The 17256-nt window shown below is 39.7% G+C and overlaps 1 protein-coding gene across 2 annotated transcripts in view; it reads right to left on the bottom strand.

The window, feature by feature from the left end:
- LOC122934573 (dynein axonemal heavy chain 5-like) overlaps positions 1-17256 on the bottom strand; it is a 266469-nt gene that overhangs the window by 27787 nt on the left and 221426 nt on the right. For both annotated transcript variants that reach the window (XM_044290144.1, XM_044290145.1), the window contains 12 exons: positions 12131-12223; positions 10743-10855; positions 10502-10627; positions 10270-10378; positions 9950-10132; positions 9149-9304; positions 8567-8776; positions 8339-8484; positions 7975-8160; positions 6903-7014; positions 6656-6823; positions 649-765 (listed from right to left, as the gene is read on the bottom strand). In XM_044290144.1, coding sequence (XP_044146079.1) covers positions 649-765; positions 6656-6823; positions 6903-7014; positions 7975-8160; positions 8339-8484; positions 8567-8776; positions 9149-9304; positions 9950-10132; positions 10270-10378; positions 10502-10627; positions 10743-10855; positions 12131-12223 — 1719 coding nt within the window. The remainder of the gene's footprint in view (positions 1-648; positions 766-6655; positions 6824-6902; positions 7015-7974; positions 8161-8338; positions 8485-8566; positions 8777-9148; positions 9305-9949; positions 10133-10269; positions 10379-10501; positions 10628-10742; positions 10856-12130; positions 12224-17256) is intronic.

Raw genomic sequence — 17256 nt, 5'->3', positions numbered from 1 at the left:
CCTTTAAGGCCCCTTTACACTGCTCAACTGAGAAGACGATTATCAGGAAGGAAGTGTTCCTTCCCGGCAATCGCCTGCTCGTCAGTGTAGGAGACACATTTACATGTAGCGATCTCCGACACAGTATGGGAAGGAGTGTTTAGAAGGCACGATCTGCTGCCAGCAAATGATGATTTAGGTGACCACACAAACGATTTTAATAATAAACAAGCATTTCGCTTTTTCATTGGGTAATCATGGCACCTTTACACTGGCAATCATTGCTAATGAGCATTCCTACAATTATCTGCCCGATGCTCGGGCAGTGTAAAAGGGCCTTAAGTGGCCTATCTTTGTATGTAGAGATCACTTTACTGCAGTTATCTGCTTATCATCACATACAGAATTTACAATGACATATAACACCTATATAGGTGATTGTCTATCAACTCCCTCCTGACCTCTGCACAGGTCACAAAGCACGCCTAGAAAACTCTCCCATCGAAGTCAATGAGGTCCCCTCCTATCCTTTGTATCTATGGCCCATCGGAAAATAAAAACTGATTAGAAAAAAAAGATATTTGGGACTATTTGGTTTTAACTGGCAGAAAAAATATATTGTGACATCATCCATTAAAATTTGTGAAATTCTGACCAAAAAAAAATTACCTTTGAAGGATTTTCTGGCTGTTCGCTTTCACAAAATGTTTTCCATGTTAGGTCTTTACTGTCTTTGTACATTCGATCAAAGAGGTCTCCAAACCAGTCAAAGTATATGGCAAGAATCTTTAAAAAATATAGCAAAAAATGTACTTTCAATAATACATCAATTGTATCAAACCAGCTTTATAACACATACAGCATCAACTAGTTGATAACATGATTAAAAAAAAAAAAAAATGCATTGATTAAATAGGCTTTGCTTACACTCTTTAGAGAATGTCATTGAAATTATTCATGGTGTTTTTCTTAAACTCGTTATTATATTTATTTTTCCAGACACGTGATAAAATGTGACTGGTTTGTTTTCTGCTGCTAGGACCACCCTGATCCCATTAGGCTAAATGCACACGATCAGGATTGCGTGCGGAAAATCCGCACCGTAGGTCATGTACATTGTATTCTATGAGAATTTTAAATTCTCAATGCACACGCAGCATGTCAATTTATTTTATTTTTCCTGACCGGATTTTTTTCATTCACTTAGTGAAATCCGCACCAATTGATGCGGACTGACCGCACGGATTTGCTTGCGAACACCTGCGGATTTCAGGAAGATATGCATTTGCTCTACCGATCCTCCATTGATGCTGTTACGACACTGCTTCAGTCCCTGCTGCTCTCCAGTTCCTGTCCCAACCCAACACCCTGGAAATGCCAGAAAAGGTCCCTCAGCCAATCACTGACTGAAAAAGCTCACTGTTAAGGCTAGTGATTGGCTTAGTGGGCCTTTCCTCGCTGTCTTGAGCATGGACAGGAAGTGAAGGGCAGCAGGAAATGCAGTGTTGGAAAAACAGCGCTGGGGGATTGTTGGAGAGGAGGAATGTTTTTTTATGGGCCTTTTTTGGTGATCTGTGCAGAAAACCAGAATACAAGAATATTACAAGGTGCCAGCATAGGTTGTTAAACTATCTCTTGGCAAGTGTCTAGCTTAAATATACTATTGTCTTTCTGTCGGGGCTTTATAGCACATTCAGATAGATGACACTTAACAAGATTTACTAGAAAATTTGTGTAAGCTGACAAGCTTTTTTGTCAATGTGCTACAGCACAGATAATTACTACCTAAATCAGCGCTTTCAGGAATACTAAAATAATCACACAATATAAAATATATATACGCATTGCTTATCAAACATGCATAACATTATACTTCTACGGTCTATGGCACTCATTGGGATTGTGCCAAAGATTAAACATTTCCCCTATCTACAGGATAGGAGATAAGAATTTGATTGGTGGGGTCCAACCAATGGCAAACCAATCGTGAGAACGGGGGTCCTGTGTTTCTTCATATGAATGGACTGGAGATCAAGCATGCTTACTGCCACTCCATTTATCTCTATGGGATATCCGTAGAGAAGGCAATCTCTGGAACTCCCATACAGATGAGTGGAGTGGCAGCACGCATGTTCTACCCCATTTCCATTCATATGTGGAGACAAAGGATCCCCATTTTTGTGATTGGTGTGTGACCCAGTAGTCAGACCCTTAGGCTGCTTTCACACTGGCGTTTTGGTTTCCGTTTGTGAGATCCGTTCAGGCCTCTCACAAGCAGTCCAAAACAAATCAGTTTTGCCCTTAATGCATTCTGAATGGATAAGGATCCGCTCAGAATGTATCAGTTTGCCTCCGTTCCGTCTCCATTCCGCTTTGGAGACGGACACCAAAACACTACTTGCAGCGTTTTTGTGTCCGCCTGACAAAACTGCGCCAAACGGATCCGTCCTGGCACACAATGTAAGGCAATGGGGCTGGATCCGTTTTCACTGACATAATATGGCACAATAGAAATGGATCCGTACCCCATTGACTTTCAATAGTGTTCAAGACGGATCCGTTTGTATTATCTTTAAAACTGATCCGTTCTGAACGGATGCATGCGGTTATATTATCTGAACTGATGCGTTTGTGCAGATCCATGACAGATCCACACCAAACGCAAGTGTGAAAGTAGCCTTAACAGTCAAGTTCTTATCCCGTCCTGTGAATAAATATGTTTAAACTTGGCGCAGTACGCAGAGCTCTATGTGGACCAGTGACTAAAGCTCCTGATAGCCGCAGACATGATGAGAGTTCTTTTAACAGCTGAAGAGCCGCAGGTCGGAGATCAATGATGTAAACTCTTGTCTTGAATATAGTTTATTTTTATTTTTAAGAAAGATAAATTAAAGATAAAATATATTTGTTTCCTGAGGTGTTCTTGCATAGAGATCAAATGCAAGGACTGCCATCTTATGAACATCAAGGACTCCAGAGCATGCATCACTGGCATAACCTTGGTGCCAGAATTCCTTTAATGCCTTCATAGCATTTTTATTATCTACCTTTATACCAATAATATCACCATGCTATCCCCTTACCTGCACATTTTTATTATCTACCTTTATACCAATAATATCACCATGCTATCCCCTTACCTGCACATTTATATTATCTACCTTTATACCAATAATATCACCATGCTATTCCTTACCTGCACATTTTTATTATCTACCTTTATACCAATAATATCACCATGCTATCCCCTTACCTGCACATTTTTATTATCTACCTTTATACCAATAATATCACCATGCTATCCCCTTACCTGCACATTTTTATTATCTACCTTTATACCAATAATATCACCATGCTATCCCCTTACCTGCACATTTTTATTATCTACCTTTATACCAATAATATCACCATGCTATCCCCTTACCTGCACATTTTTATTATCTACCTTTATACCAATAATATCACCATGCTATCCCCTTACCTGCACATTTTTATTATCTACCTTTATACCAATAATATCACCATGCTATCCCCTTACCTGCACATTTTTATTATCTACCTTTATACCAATAATATCACCATGCTATCCCCTTACCTGCACATTTTTATTATCTACCTTTATACCAATAATATCACCATGCTATCCCCTTACCTGCACATTTTTATTATCTACCTTTATACCAATAATATCACCAGGCTATCCCCTTACCTGCACATTGTTATTATCTACCTTTATACCAATAATATCACCATGCTATCCCCTTACCTGCACATTTTTATTATCTACCTTTATACCAATAATATCACCATGCTATCCCCTTACCTGCACATTTTTATGATCTACCTTTATACCAATAATATCACCATGCTATCCCCTTACCTGCACATTTTTATGATCTACCTTTATACCAATAATATCACCATGCTATCCCCTTACCTGCACATTTTTATTATCTACCTTTATACCAATAATATCACCAGGCTATCCCCTTACCTGCACATTTTTATGATCTACCTTTATACCAATAATATCACCAGGCTATCCCCTTACCTGCACATTTTTATTATCTACCTTTATACCAATAATATCACCATGCTATCCCCTTACCTGCACATTTTTATTATCTACCTTTATACCAATAATATCACCAGGCTATCCCCTTACCTGCACATTGTTATTATCTACCTTTATACCAATAATATCACCAGGCTATCCCCTTACCTGCACATTTTTATTATCTACCTTTATACCAATAATATCACCATGCTATCCCCTTACCTGCACATTTTTATTATCTACCTTTATACCAATAATATCACCATGCTATCCCCTTACCTGCACATTTTTATATCTACCTTTATACCAATAATATCACCATGCTATCCCCTTACCTGCACATTTTTATTATCTACCTTTATACCAATAATATCACCATGCTATCCCCTTACCTGCACATTTTTATTATCTACCTTTATACCAATAATATCACCAGGCTATCCCCTTACCTGCACATTTTTATTATCTACCTTTATACCAATAATATCACCAGGCTATCCCCTTACCTGCACATTTTTATTATCTACCTTTATACCAATAATATCACCATGCTATCCCCTTACCTGCACATTTTTATTATCTACCTTTATACCAATAATATCACCATGCTATCCCCTTACCTGCACATTTTTATTATCTACCTTTATACCAATAATATCACCATGCTATCCCCTTACCTGCACATTTTTATTATCTACCTTTATACCAATAATATCACCATGCTATCCCCTTACCTGCACATTTTTATTATCTACCTTTATACCAATAATATCACCATGCTATCCCCTTACCTGCACATTTTTATTATCTACCTTTATACCAATAATATCACCATGCTATCCCCTTACCTGCACATTTTTATTATCTACATTCATACCAATAATATCACCATGCTATCCCCTTACCTGCACATTTTTATTATCTACATTCATACCAATAATATCACCATGCTATCCCCTTACCTGCACATTTTTATGATCTACCTTTATACCAATAATATCACCAGGCTATCCCCTTACCTGCACATTTTTATTATCTACCTTTATACCAATAATATCACCATGCTATCCCCTTACCTGCACATTTTTATTATCTACCTTTATACCAATAATATCACCAGGCTATCCACTTACCTGCACATTGTTATTATCTACCTTTATACCAATAATATCACCAGGCTATCCCCTTACCTGCACATTTTTATTATCTACCTTTATACCAATAATATCACCATGCTATCCCCTTACCTGCACATTTTTATGATCTACCTTTATACCAATAATATCACCATGCTATCCCCTTACCTGCACATTTTTATTATCTACCTTTATACCAATAATATCACCAGGCTATCCCCTTACCTGCACATTGTTATTATCTACCTTTATACCAATAATATCACCAGGCTATCCCCTTACCTGCACATTTTTATTATCTACCTTTATACCAATAATATCACCATGCTATCCCCTTACCTGCACATTTTTATGATCTACCTTTATACCAATAATATCACCATGCTATCCCCTTACCTGCACATTTTTATGATCTACCTTTATACCAATAATATCACCATGCTATCCCCTTACCTGCACATTTTTATTATCTACCTTTATACCAATAATATCACCAGGCTATCCCCTTACCTGCACATTTTTATGATCTACCTTTATACCAATAATATCACCAGGCTATCCCCTTACCTGCACATTTTTATTATCTACCTTTATATCAATAATATCACCATGCTATCCCCTTACCTGCACATTTTTATTATCTACCTTTATACCAATAATATCACCAGGCTATCCCCTTACCTGCACATTGTTATTATCTACCTTTATACCAATAATATCACCAGGCTATCCCCTTACCTGCACATTTTTATTATCTACCTTTATACCAATAATATCACCATGCTATCCCCTTACCTGCACATTTTTATTATCTACCTTTATACCAATAATATCACCATGCTATCCCCTTACCTGCACATTTTTATATCTACCTTTATACCAATAATATCACCATGCTATCCCCTTACCTGCACATTTTTATTATCTACCTTTATACCAATAATATCACCATGCTATCCCCTTACCTGCACATTTTTATTATCTACCTTTATACCAATAATATCACCAGGCTATCCCCTTACCTGCACATTTTTATTATCTACCTTTATACCAATAATATCACCAGGCTATCCCCTTACCTGCACATTTTTATTATCTACCTTTATACCAATAATATCACCATGCTATCCCCTTACCTGCACATTTTCATTATCTACCTTTATACCAATAATATCACCAGGCTATCCCCTTACCTGCACATTTTTATTATATTATCTACCTTTATACCAATAATATCACCATGCTAGCCCCTTACCTGCACATTTTTATTATCTACCTTTATACCAATAATATCACCATGCTATCCCCTTACCTGTACATTTTTATTATCTACCTTTATACCAATAATATCACCATGCTATCCCCGTACCTGCACATTTTTATTATCTACCTTTATACCAATAATATCACCAGGCTATCCCCTTACCTGCACATTTTTATTATCTACCTTTATACCAATAATATCACCATGCTATCCCCTTACCTGCACATTTTTAAACTGCTCTTCACTCATCCAGTCAAATGGGTTTTTTGCCTGCTGACGTGATTCCGACATCTTACTGTTCATCCTTTGTAGCACTGTGACACGTAGCTCTGGTGACATGATGAATTCTCTCTCACCTGCTCTTATTCGTCCTAGTGACTCCTCCACCTAGCATAAACCATATGTTACCAGAAGATTTAACATTTGCAGCACATAAAAATAGATACATTTTCCTCTAACTGCTTACCTCAAATGCGACAATTAAGGCATAAACCATCCTATCTTTTTCCAGCAAGGATCTTGATATATATGAGAATATGTTACTTGTCACACAGGCCACTATTCCTTTCAGTGAATACCTAAAACAGCAAGGCAAAACAAAATGAGAGTCCCACTACGGTAATATATTACAGGCTTCTTTTGCTTTATAATAATATATTTTGGTGTATAATATTTTATGTATGTGTTTCCTTTACTTTATGCAGCCCTATAAGACTTTTGAGCATCTGAATATCCAGTGGCTCAGAATCAGATGCTAGGTATCAGATCATTTTGGTGCTAGGTAAACCTGACCTGAACAGAACTTGTATCTCATTCTTCTTTGAGGTCAATTTAGAGGGGGTGGGGTGCTACTGGAGTGTTGGGTCGTCGTCCCTGCAGGAACAATTTGGAGCATCAGTGGTCACCAAGTTGTACTGCACCAAACTTGTATACTGACCAATGTTAAGTTGGCAGTTGGCAGTTAGACCGATGTATTTTGATCAAAATATATACTAAGAACCTCATGTTCATGTTTATGAATTGTGCTTAGCAGCAATGATGTACCTCCCATGGGGTAACCAGGGCCCACCAGTAAAATTTATTTTGGGGCCCACCGTACGGATACATTCAAATATAATAAATACTCTAACATGTTTTTTATATGAACATAGGCTGGTTGAGGTGCTGTACATTGAATATATGTATGTAGTGCAGTCAATCTAATGTGTTATGTGCCACTTGTGCAGGGGTTTGGAGACTAGGAGGCCACCTTGCTCAGGGGCCCACCGGGGGATTGCCCTGTACCCCTGTGGGCCAGTCCGAGCCTGACAGAACCTTCACAGACATCTTGACGGATGTCATTGCAGACACGGATGTGTGAAAGAGACCTTATTGAATTGTAATGAGTGGTGACCCACTGACACTAATGACACTTAAATTATTGTTAGAATTTTTACATTTAGCTTTGTATGCTCTCAGTTTTTGAGTGAGCGTCTGTTTTCGTGAGTTTGCTTGTCACACTGTGCACAGTTCTACATCATTCAAAATCTGGAACTCACCTTTCTGAATGAGCCACCGATACATCAAATAGTTGCAGCAGCTGTCTGTAACTGGTGTCATACATTCTGTTAAGTTCCTGGAGCATTCTTGCAGTGTCAAACATCACAGCACCCCGTACAGCGATCTCACGGAAACCTCCTCTTGTAAGTAACAAGCTGTCTTCTGAGGCAACAGTCTTCATGTACCTATGGAAAAAGTGATTAAGGTGAACGATTGATATTTTTTCTTTTTCTGTTTTTCTGCATTTTTGTATTTATTCTTTACTCTCAAGATGATGCTACATGTATGGGGTTTAGAGAAGTCTAGACCTGTATTTTATTAGCAGACTCTACTACAGAGAAGACATAGGCTTATTGAACATACATTTCTGTGGCTTCTTCATGCTGCAGTGTCAAGTCTCCCAACTTCTTAGTAACCGATAAACTGTGCAAGAGTGAGTCATGAGTTTGCAGAGTTGCTATTATTTTTTCTTTCAAAGCTGACAGTGTCACCATGTTGTTCAAGCACTCCTGATAATAGATGGGTAAGGCTGTTTGTTAGACTTTTTTATTTTAATAACACACAATAACAGACAGTTATTTAAAAAATTACCTGTTTGAGTTGTAGGTGTTCCTCTTTTAGTCTAGGCTTTTCTAGTTCAACAAATCTGTCCAACAGCTGCTCTACTAATCCTTCTCTGTCCTGATAGAAGTACAGTATGGTGCAGAAAGAGGCTACTTCTGGAGGAACTTCTTGTGGCATTTTGGTTGTATGCAGGAAAAGACGGAAAGAAGGGTGGCATTCTACTTCATGTTCCCCCACCTGTAAAAAGTAGGAGAAAATAGCCTAGTTACATTGGTCATTATCTCTCATTTCAGTTTAAAGTGGTTAAATGGAGTCCCGGTTGAACATGCAAGTTGCCACGCCATTTATCTCTATCGGACTGGCCAGGATAACAGAGCACACTGCTCCTTCTGTCCCATAGAGTTGACCACCACTCCATTCATACATGGGTGTTCCATCGGACTGATCCCCACCGATCAGCCACTTATCACCTATCCTGTGGTTAGAAAATATCTTGAAATCTTGGGATAATACCTTTAATACTCCATTACAAGCTATGTACATTACATGCTTTACAGATATTTTGTTTTATTACATTACATAAAAAGATGCATTTGTGACAGCCCCTACCATCATTTTGAATGGCAAAATATGCTGCATAAATTCTCTTTTAGAACGGAGAATCTGCCCAAGGCGAATATCACGAGATAGGTCTTGTATTTCACAATAAGTCAGCAAAAGGGACTGTCCGACTGTCAGGCATGTGTCCATCTCAGAAAGCAGAGTCTGAAAATGATCAAATCACTTGGTTATTTACATGTGAGAGTAAGCATATAATATCTATACTAAAGCTAGCTTAGTCTGTTTTTCTTATTTCTGAACTCTTGGCAGGTCCTAAACACTCTTCATAGCTTAATACTTATCAGTTTGATAATAAGTGAGCAATATTGAGTGTTTATGAGCTGTCAGGAGTTCAGGGCTACAGACTGAGCAATCAGAGCTGTCTGAGGGAATTTACTATGAACAGAAAGCCTGCTAGTCTGCAAATGCATAGAAACTAAAAGCTGTAGAGGGAAAACTGTTAACATTTTTCAATTAAAAAAAGGAAGTGTTTTTAAGCCCAGAATAAAATGCATAATTAAAAAAATGCCCCTAAAGGTGTCCATAGCCTTTAAGCCAGACAGAAAAGGTGTGCAGAGGTTCAGTCTGGTGTAACTTACCAGCTCCCACATATTCTTCAAGTTATGTGCAACGATGAATGCTACACTAAAACTTAATACTGGTGTACTGCTCGATAGTAAACCAGTAGTGAATATGCCCCTTTGTATAATATACACACCTATACTTTTCAACAGCACTATATACTGTAAGCACCTTATAGTACTACGTACTGTATACTGTAAAGAAATATTTTTAATTTTTCATTCTTACATTGTACATTGTTTCAACTGTATCTTCTGGCAAGTGGCCTTTAATCCAGTTAATAGCCTGTCCTGTGGGATCGCTCACTAAGACCCAAGAATTACTGGCTGTTGTATTTGAAAAAATGCATGAATTATTCAAAGCGAGAGGATTTGTTGGAAGGCCCCTCTTCTCCAATGTCTTGATTTCAATCTAGAAAAGAAAAAACACTATTTTAACTACAGAAAATAGGACCGTTAGCATTGTCTTTTAAACAATTATTGAGCCTCAAATTATAAAAAGACATAATTGGAAACATTAATGGCAACATTTTGCAATAAGTACATTACCGGAGACTGCATGAACTGAATGAGAGGCAGGTCCTTCAGGAGCGTTCTCTGTGGAAGGGGAAGATCACAGCTCTCACAGACTTTGTACAGCAAATCAGTAACTCTCCTCCTAAAATAAAATGCAGCACATAAAAATATTCTTAAATATATTATTGTGCATATCATTACTATTTTATGATAACAGAACAACAGCTTAATTAAAGTCTTTTAAACAGGATATTTAATTTCTTACCTCCCTTCCACACTGAGGGCAGGGCAATATGTGATAAAAGCTGCCGCCAGCAGACAGTTTGTCAGTAGATCACTAATGTTACTTTGCTTCAAATGCTCTCTCCATTCTTGTTCTTGAATTTTCAATCTTAAAAACATTAATAAAAACAGTTAACTAATAGAGTAACCAAAAGTCTAGCTCACAGATGCTGATATGTAAGTGAATGATATAGTATATTATTTGAAATGATGAACTAACAGACCTGTCCAGCGTATTTACAGCTGCCTGAAGCTTCTCCTTGTGTGACTGCAATTCTTCCTCAAGTTGGTGCTTATGACTGACAGCAGCATCATACTCTTCATGGAGCTTTGTCACCTGTCATTATAAATAAATATTCTATATAAATGGATACTTCAAGTAGTCTATCAACAAGTTGCATAAATCCTGCAAAGCATTTTTAAAGGGCATCTAAGTAGCCTATACACAAAGCATAAACACAAAAAAGAGCCAATTATTAGGAGACAATTGTTCCACACAACTAAGTTTTGATGCCTCTTTCTAAAAAAGCTGCTAAAGTTCCACACATCCTGATTCTTATTCACAATTGTTTTTATTGAAATTAACTCATTGCTGGAAAACGTAATCGGTCAACTGACCTTCATCAGGCTTACTGCCAAGAGTAGATCAATAGAAGTAAGACAGAAGAGTGGTTCAGTAGAAAGCTATAGAATGGTGATTACAAATCTTATAGTGTGGAAGTTTCACTATTACTGTGTTAAAAACCAAATGGCCTATCAGCACCTCCACTCAAATATCTGGAGTGTTTTGTGTAATCTTGAAATTATCTAAAAAAAAAGATACCTATAGTGAGGGTTCACTTGAGACAGCTCAGGACCTTTTCTCCTACTCAGTACCCTAGCATCAAAGCATCATTGCTCAGGAGAATAACAGCGCAAAATATTAATAAGTTATACAGTAAATAAAAAATTGGTTTAAAGGAAGGGGTTGTACTCATCAAATAACCATATGAAAAACTCATGGGTTTTATAAACAGAACCTGTCACATTGATCGTGGTGTTTTATTGATATATAGATTTGCAAAAAAAGATTCAGTATAACTTTCTGGTAAGTTATTGTTAGTAGTCCAGTGGGCGGTCCAACTCAGTGACTAACAGCCTTCCCTGTAGGATTGAGAAGGAACGACCACTCGACAACTAATCGTAGAATAAGCAGGAATTTGATTCAATGAAATACAAGTTATACTGAATCTTTTCACACACATCTGAACATCATTCTGCTAAGCTCCTCCTGCTCTATAATATCCTGCCTGCAGATGAGGCATCATTTTTACTGTGCCAGGTTCCCTTTAAATGGGACTAGCATTGTGTGACAGGGTATTGGTAAAAATATGTAGTGAAGTCTGTCACTATATAAAATCACCCAAAACCAAAACAATTAAAACAATCTAAAAAAAAAAAAAAAATTATTTTGATATTTGCTTTAGTTCATAAACTGTTATTTTAGAATTGTGGTTTTCTGTGGTGCAACATATAGCTTGTATACAAGGAGGGCAAGATATTGATGGAAAATTATGAACTTCTGCATCAAAGATATGTGTTTTATGCATCCGAACTTAATATGAACTGTTACCTCTATTTGGAGAGGAGGAAGATCGTCTGCTGTGAGCGCGCTTAGCGTCTGATGACGCAACACTACCGGCTCTTCTTCAAAGCTCTCTGGCATCTGAATAAAATATGCATTTCATTATCTTGATATAGCATTAATATGTGCACTGCATTTTGTTTAATATTCAACAAATTACTGAAAGAATGTTTTGATTAAAGTCTTACTAATTAAACATGCAGTATGAGTAAATTAAATTAAAAAGAAAGGGAAAAAAAATAATTGTTTTGCACAATACAGAATATATGTAAAGCTTTCTCTCAAGCAAAAAGTACTTTTAAATATACAGTTGTGGATCAAACATCTATTTTATAGTTTTAATGTATTTCTTGTATTTGATTTACTATGTAGTTACTTTATACATAGTATACAGTATGATGAGTACTTAAGAGTTCAGTGACTTCAAGCACTGTACCACTGCCACCTTTACCACAAGTCGAACAGCTGCAGACAAGGCTTAAATTGACATACTCCTACGACCAATGTTTTTTGTTCTGCTGCTGTAGCTGAAATGATGGGACACAAGCAAAGGAGCAACCAGAAATTTTTCTTAGGGGGATCTGAGTATAATAAATGCGGTGTACATAGTACACTGTGCCAAATTTTAGGCCCTGCCCATTATTAGAAGCACTTCCTACATATAATAGGCCACTTCCAACAAACACCATCCCACCAGTCAGGAAGCTCCTCCCCCTGAAACTGCTCGAGAACTGTCATCTCCCCATCCCCACCACTCGTCTGCGGCCTGCTGCCCCCTTGGACGCCCTCCTACCATTTCAGCCACCACCATGGTTATAGATGCCTGGTGCAGCATGGTGGCTGGTGCTGCCGCGCTCTGAATCCTCCCTCTGCAAAGGGCAGGGGAGGAGCTGGAGCATCTCCTCTCTTGCATAGAGCGTGCCTCCAGCCCAGCTGCCACATAGTGATCCCTGTGCCACTGCCGTGTTAAAAGCTTTCTGCTGCCGGAGGCGAAAATTGAGACGGCCAAAAAATTCCCCCTAATAATATGAACTAGTACAAAAATGCTCCCGTTCTGTGTGATAGTAAAAATGTTCCTATATAGTGCCCCCATAGTGATCCTCTCCCCCATTTTGTGCCCAACAGCATTGTGCTAAAGGCCTAGTGCCTGCAGTCTACCAGAGGAACAGGGAAGGGAGATGCCTCTCCCCTGCCTGGCCGCAGCAATTAACAGATGAATGTAGAGAGATGAGTGCTTCCACAATGGAAACGCTCATTTCCCTCGGCTCTGCTGCTGCCACCGCCACTTCCCCCAACTCATCTGCAGGGCCGCGCCGCCCAAGCCAATCGCCTGTTTGACAGATTTTGAATCATATAAATAGACCATAGTGGCAAGTAGAGTCAAAAGCAGCCAAATGTTTTCTTTCTCCTGGTTCTTTGGGGTCCTATTACGGTATTAGCACCTGGTCCTCTGGTACTCTGATGGGCCAGTCTGACCCTGGTTGTATAGAACCTATAGTGCTTCTACATAAAACATACATGTTGGCAGGATATCCAGTGCCTTCTTGGGCTGCAAAGAATATGCACAAAACCATATACTGTATAAGGAAAAAGAAAATATATACTTTTTTGGTGATACCTAGGGATTTTTATTAGTATTTTTTGTTGTTACTTTTTATACTCAGGAAAATGTATTAAAAAAAAGGGAAAACCTTTTTAAAAGTACGTCCCCTTTCCATAATGATCATTTTGATGTATGGCTTATGTTTGCCGGGTAAAGCTTTATTCTGGTTTAATAAGCTTTTTTGATCTTCTGAAGTTTTGAAACTCCCAACAATCCCTTTAAGGGCTCATGCACACGAACGTATTTTCTTTCAGCTTCCGTTCCGTTCGTTTTGCGGACCGTATGTGGAACCATTCACTTCAATGGGTCCGCAAAAACAACGGAGGGTACTCCGTGTGCATTCCGTTTCCATATTTCCGTACCGCAAGTAGTGCATGTCCTATTATTGTCCAAAAATCATGGTCCGAGGCCCGATTCAAGTCAATGGGTCCACAAAAAATATGGAACGCACACGGAACACATGCGTATGTCATCCGCATTTCATCCGTATTTTGCGGATCCATACTGTAGAAATGCTATGCCCAGCCCATATTGCTCATGTGTTTGGTGATTAATAAGTTACTGTTTTCGTTTCCGATCCGCAAAAAACGGATCACATACGGATATGTTTTGTGGAATAACGGAACGGAAGAGGACTTAAATCAGAGAAAAAAAAACTCAGATACGGAACAACGTATCCGTGAAAAACAGACCTCAAAACAGCAAGGGTCGCGTGCATGAGCCCTTAAGTCTGGTAAAATATTCAGCAAAATAACCCATATATATGAAATACAACACTAAATTCTCAGAACATTCTATGAACCCCCTGAAATGAATGTTAGCCTCAGTGCGGCCAAATAGGTAGGTGTTTAGAACATATTTGATAAAATGCAGCTTCTGATATAATTAATATACAGCAGCAACAAATATACAACATAACATTTTAATTATTTGTGAAAAATACGTGATGGATGATTGACTGCAAACTGCTTCTGAATGTATTATTGTCAGTGTAAACAAAATCGCTTTCCTTCCTGCCATCTACTTTTCTAAAGAGCCCTTTAGGCTACTTTCACACTTGTGCTTTAGCCTGATCCGGTTATTAACTGATTCGGTTGTATTATCTTTAACATAGCAAGGGTGGATCTGTCATGAACACCATTGAAAGTCAATGGGGAACAGATCAGTTTTCTATTGCGTCAGAGAAAACAAATCCGTCCCCATTGACTTGCATTGCGGGTCATGCCGTTTTGCTTCGCATCCCATGGCGGAAAGAAAATCACAGCTTGCTGTGGTTTGCTCTCCCGTATGGGAGAACAACCAAATGGAATGGATTGCATTTTGGAGCATTCCGTTCTGTTCAGTTCCATTTTGTCCCTATTGACAATGAATAGGGACATAACTGAAGCGTTTTTCTCCGGTATCCTCTGCCGGATCTCAATACCAAAAAAGAGAAACGCTAGTGTGAAAGTAGCCTTACTGAAAATCCACCAGATAATTTCTAACGAGCGTTTATAGGAATCCTTTTTAGTGACTATCTGCCGGTGTAAATGTGCCGCTCGTGATGCTCGTTCATTGCTTAATTGGATCATTTGTGTAGGCCCCTAAATCGTCGTTTGCCAACTAAATCATTGTTTGCTGTGTAACTAGCCTCTGTTGTCGGCAAACAACAAGTCTGTATGGGGATGAGCGATAGCATTAGCGATCTACAGGGACAGACTGGCCATAGACCTTAGACCCCATATGGCCACCTGAGCCCTCTCACTGCCGTTGGCCAGGTATATGCTACTGGGGGAACTATAAAGGTCATTATTAGAGGAAGTCTAGGCAGCATGCTGAAGGTAGGGCTGGCTTGGTGGAGACAACTGGATACGGAGGACAGAAAATGGTATTACTTAACTTGTCAACCTGTATTGGCCCCATCTACTTGTGTTGCCCCACCTTCTGTCAATTTGTACCCACATACAACATTGGGGCCACTTTTAGTTTTTTCCATGGCCCCTTTAAGGTCCTAGTCCGCCCCTGGCAATCTATCCTCCCATACTGTGAAGGAGATCGCGGCATGTAAATGCAGCGCTCTTCCCCACTGATGAGCAGGCACTTGCTGAGAAGGAACACTTCCTTCCCGACAACTGTCTGTACAATTGGCCATTGTAAAGAGCCCTTAAGTGTAAGTACCCTGAGGCTACACGCACACAATGCAGATTTTCCAAGTAGAATAGCATGGAGATGTGCTGTGTTTCTGGAAAACAAAGGTTGAAGTCCTCAATGAAAATCTACTGAAAGCATTGACCTGCTGCAGATTTCAAAATCTATACCACAAGTCAATTTACATGTGGAATAACTTCCCCAATGTGAAGATGAAATCTGCTTAGTTCGTACTGTATTACGATGCAAATTTTCTGCATGCAGATCAGTGTGGCAAATCCACACGTAATAAACAACGGTTGTTTGGTTTCCCATATCGATGACCTATCCTCTGGAGCAGTTGTAGTTACACCACATGCTGCTGCAACTTAAACAGTGAAGCAAACGCATGCGCTGCAGTCTCTTCAAACAGCTGATTGGTCGGATTGTTGGGAGTCAGACCCCCACAGATCTGATACTGATGACCTATCTGTCATGGTCTTACCTCCTTGCTGTTCCCTTCGTTTGACATTTGCTGGCGGCCATCTTGGTTTCTGGGTTTTCTTGTAGCCTCCCACCCTGCGGCTCCTCCTTCCCACTGGGAGGAGCTGGATGCCTAGCTCATATATATAGGAGGTCTGTGGCTTCAGTTCCTTGCTTGGTCCTCCTGTGTTCACATGCTTCCAAGACTGCTGCTGCTTCTGGTTCCTGATCCTGGCCTCGTCTGACTACCCCGTTGGTTCCTGATTCCGGCTTCGTCTGACTACCCCGTTGGTTCCTGATTCCGGCTTCGTCTGACTACCCCGTTGGTTCCTGTTCCTGGCTTCGTCTGACTACCCTTCTGGTTCCTGACCTCTGTCTCCGCAAGACCCTGCTTCGGTTTAGCCATCCGTTCGGACTTTGCTTACGGCTTGCTCTTCAATAAAACCTTCTTATTTTCCACTTATCTCTTGTTGTACGTCTGGTTCATGGTTCCTTGACATTAGGACCAAGCCATGAATTCTGACGGTACAGGGCCACCCTCGCTACCTACGCTGGTTGCCAGACTTGATCAGCAGGATCACCTGTTGGGTCGGTTCGCTGTGGCGTTGCAAACCCTGCTTGAACGCACGGCTCATTTAGCTTCCGTTGCCGATGGGTCGGTTGTCGCTCCTGGGCCCGCTCCTACTGCCGCTCCGGTTGTTGCGCCAGAGTCTACCCTGACACCTGTTGCTGCGCCTGTGGTGTTTCAGGGCATGACCGGTTCTGCCCCCCTTCCACAGCGCTTTGGGGGAGAGCCAACTCAGTGCCGAGGTTTCCTTAACCAGGTGGGCATTTACTTCGAGTTGCTGCCACATGCCTTTCCTACTGAGAGATCAAGGGTGGGCTTCTTGATCTCGCTGCTCTCGGACAAGGCCTTAGCCTG

This window comes from Bufo gargarizans, chromosome 4 (assembly GCF_014858855.1).
Source record: "Bufo gargarizans isolate SCDJY-AF-19 chromosome 4, ASM1485885v1, whole genome shotgun sequence".
NCBI classification, from domain to species: Eukaryota; Metazoa; Chordata; class Amphibia; order Anura; family Bufonidae; genus Bufo; species Bufo gargarizans.
This window is presented reverse-complemented; position numbering and strand designations above follow the sequence as displayed.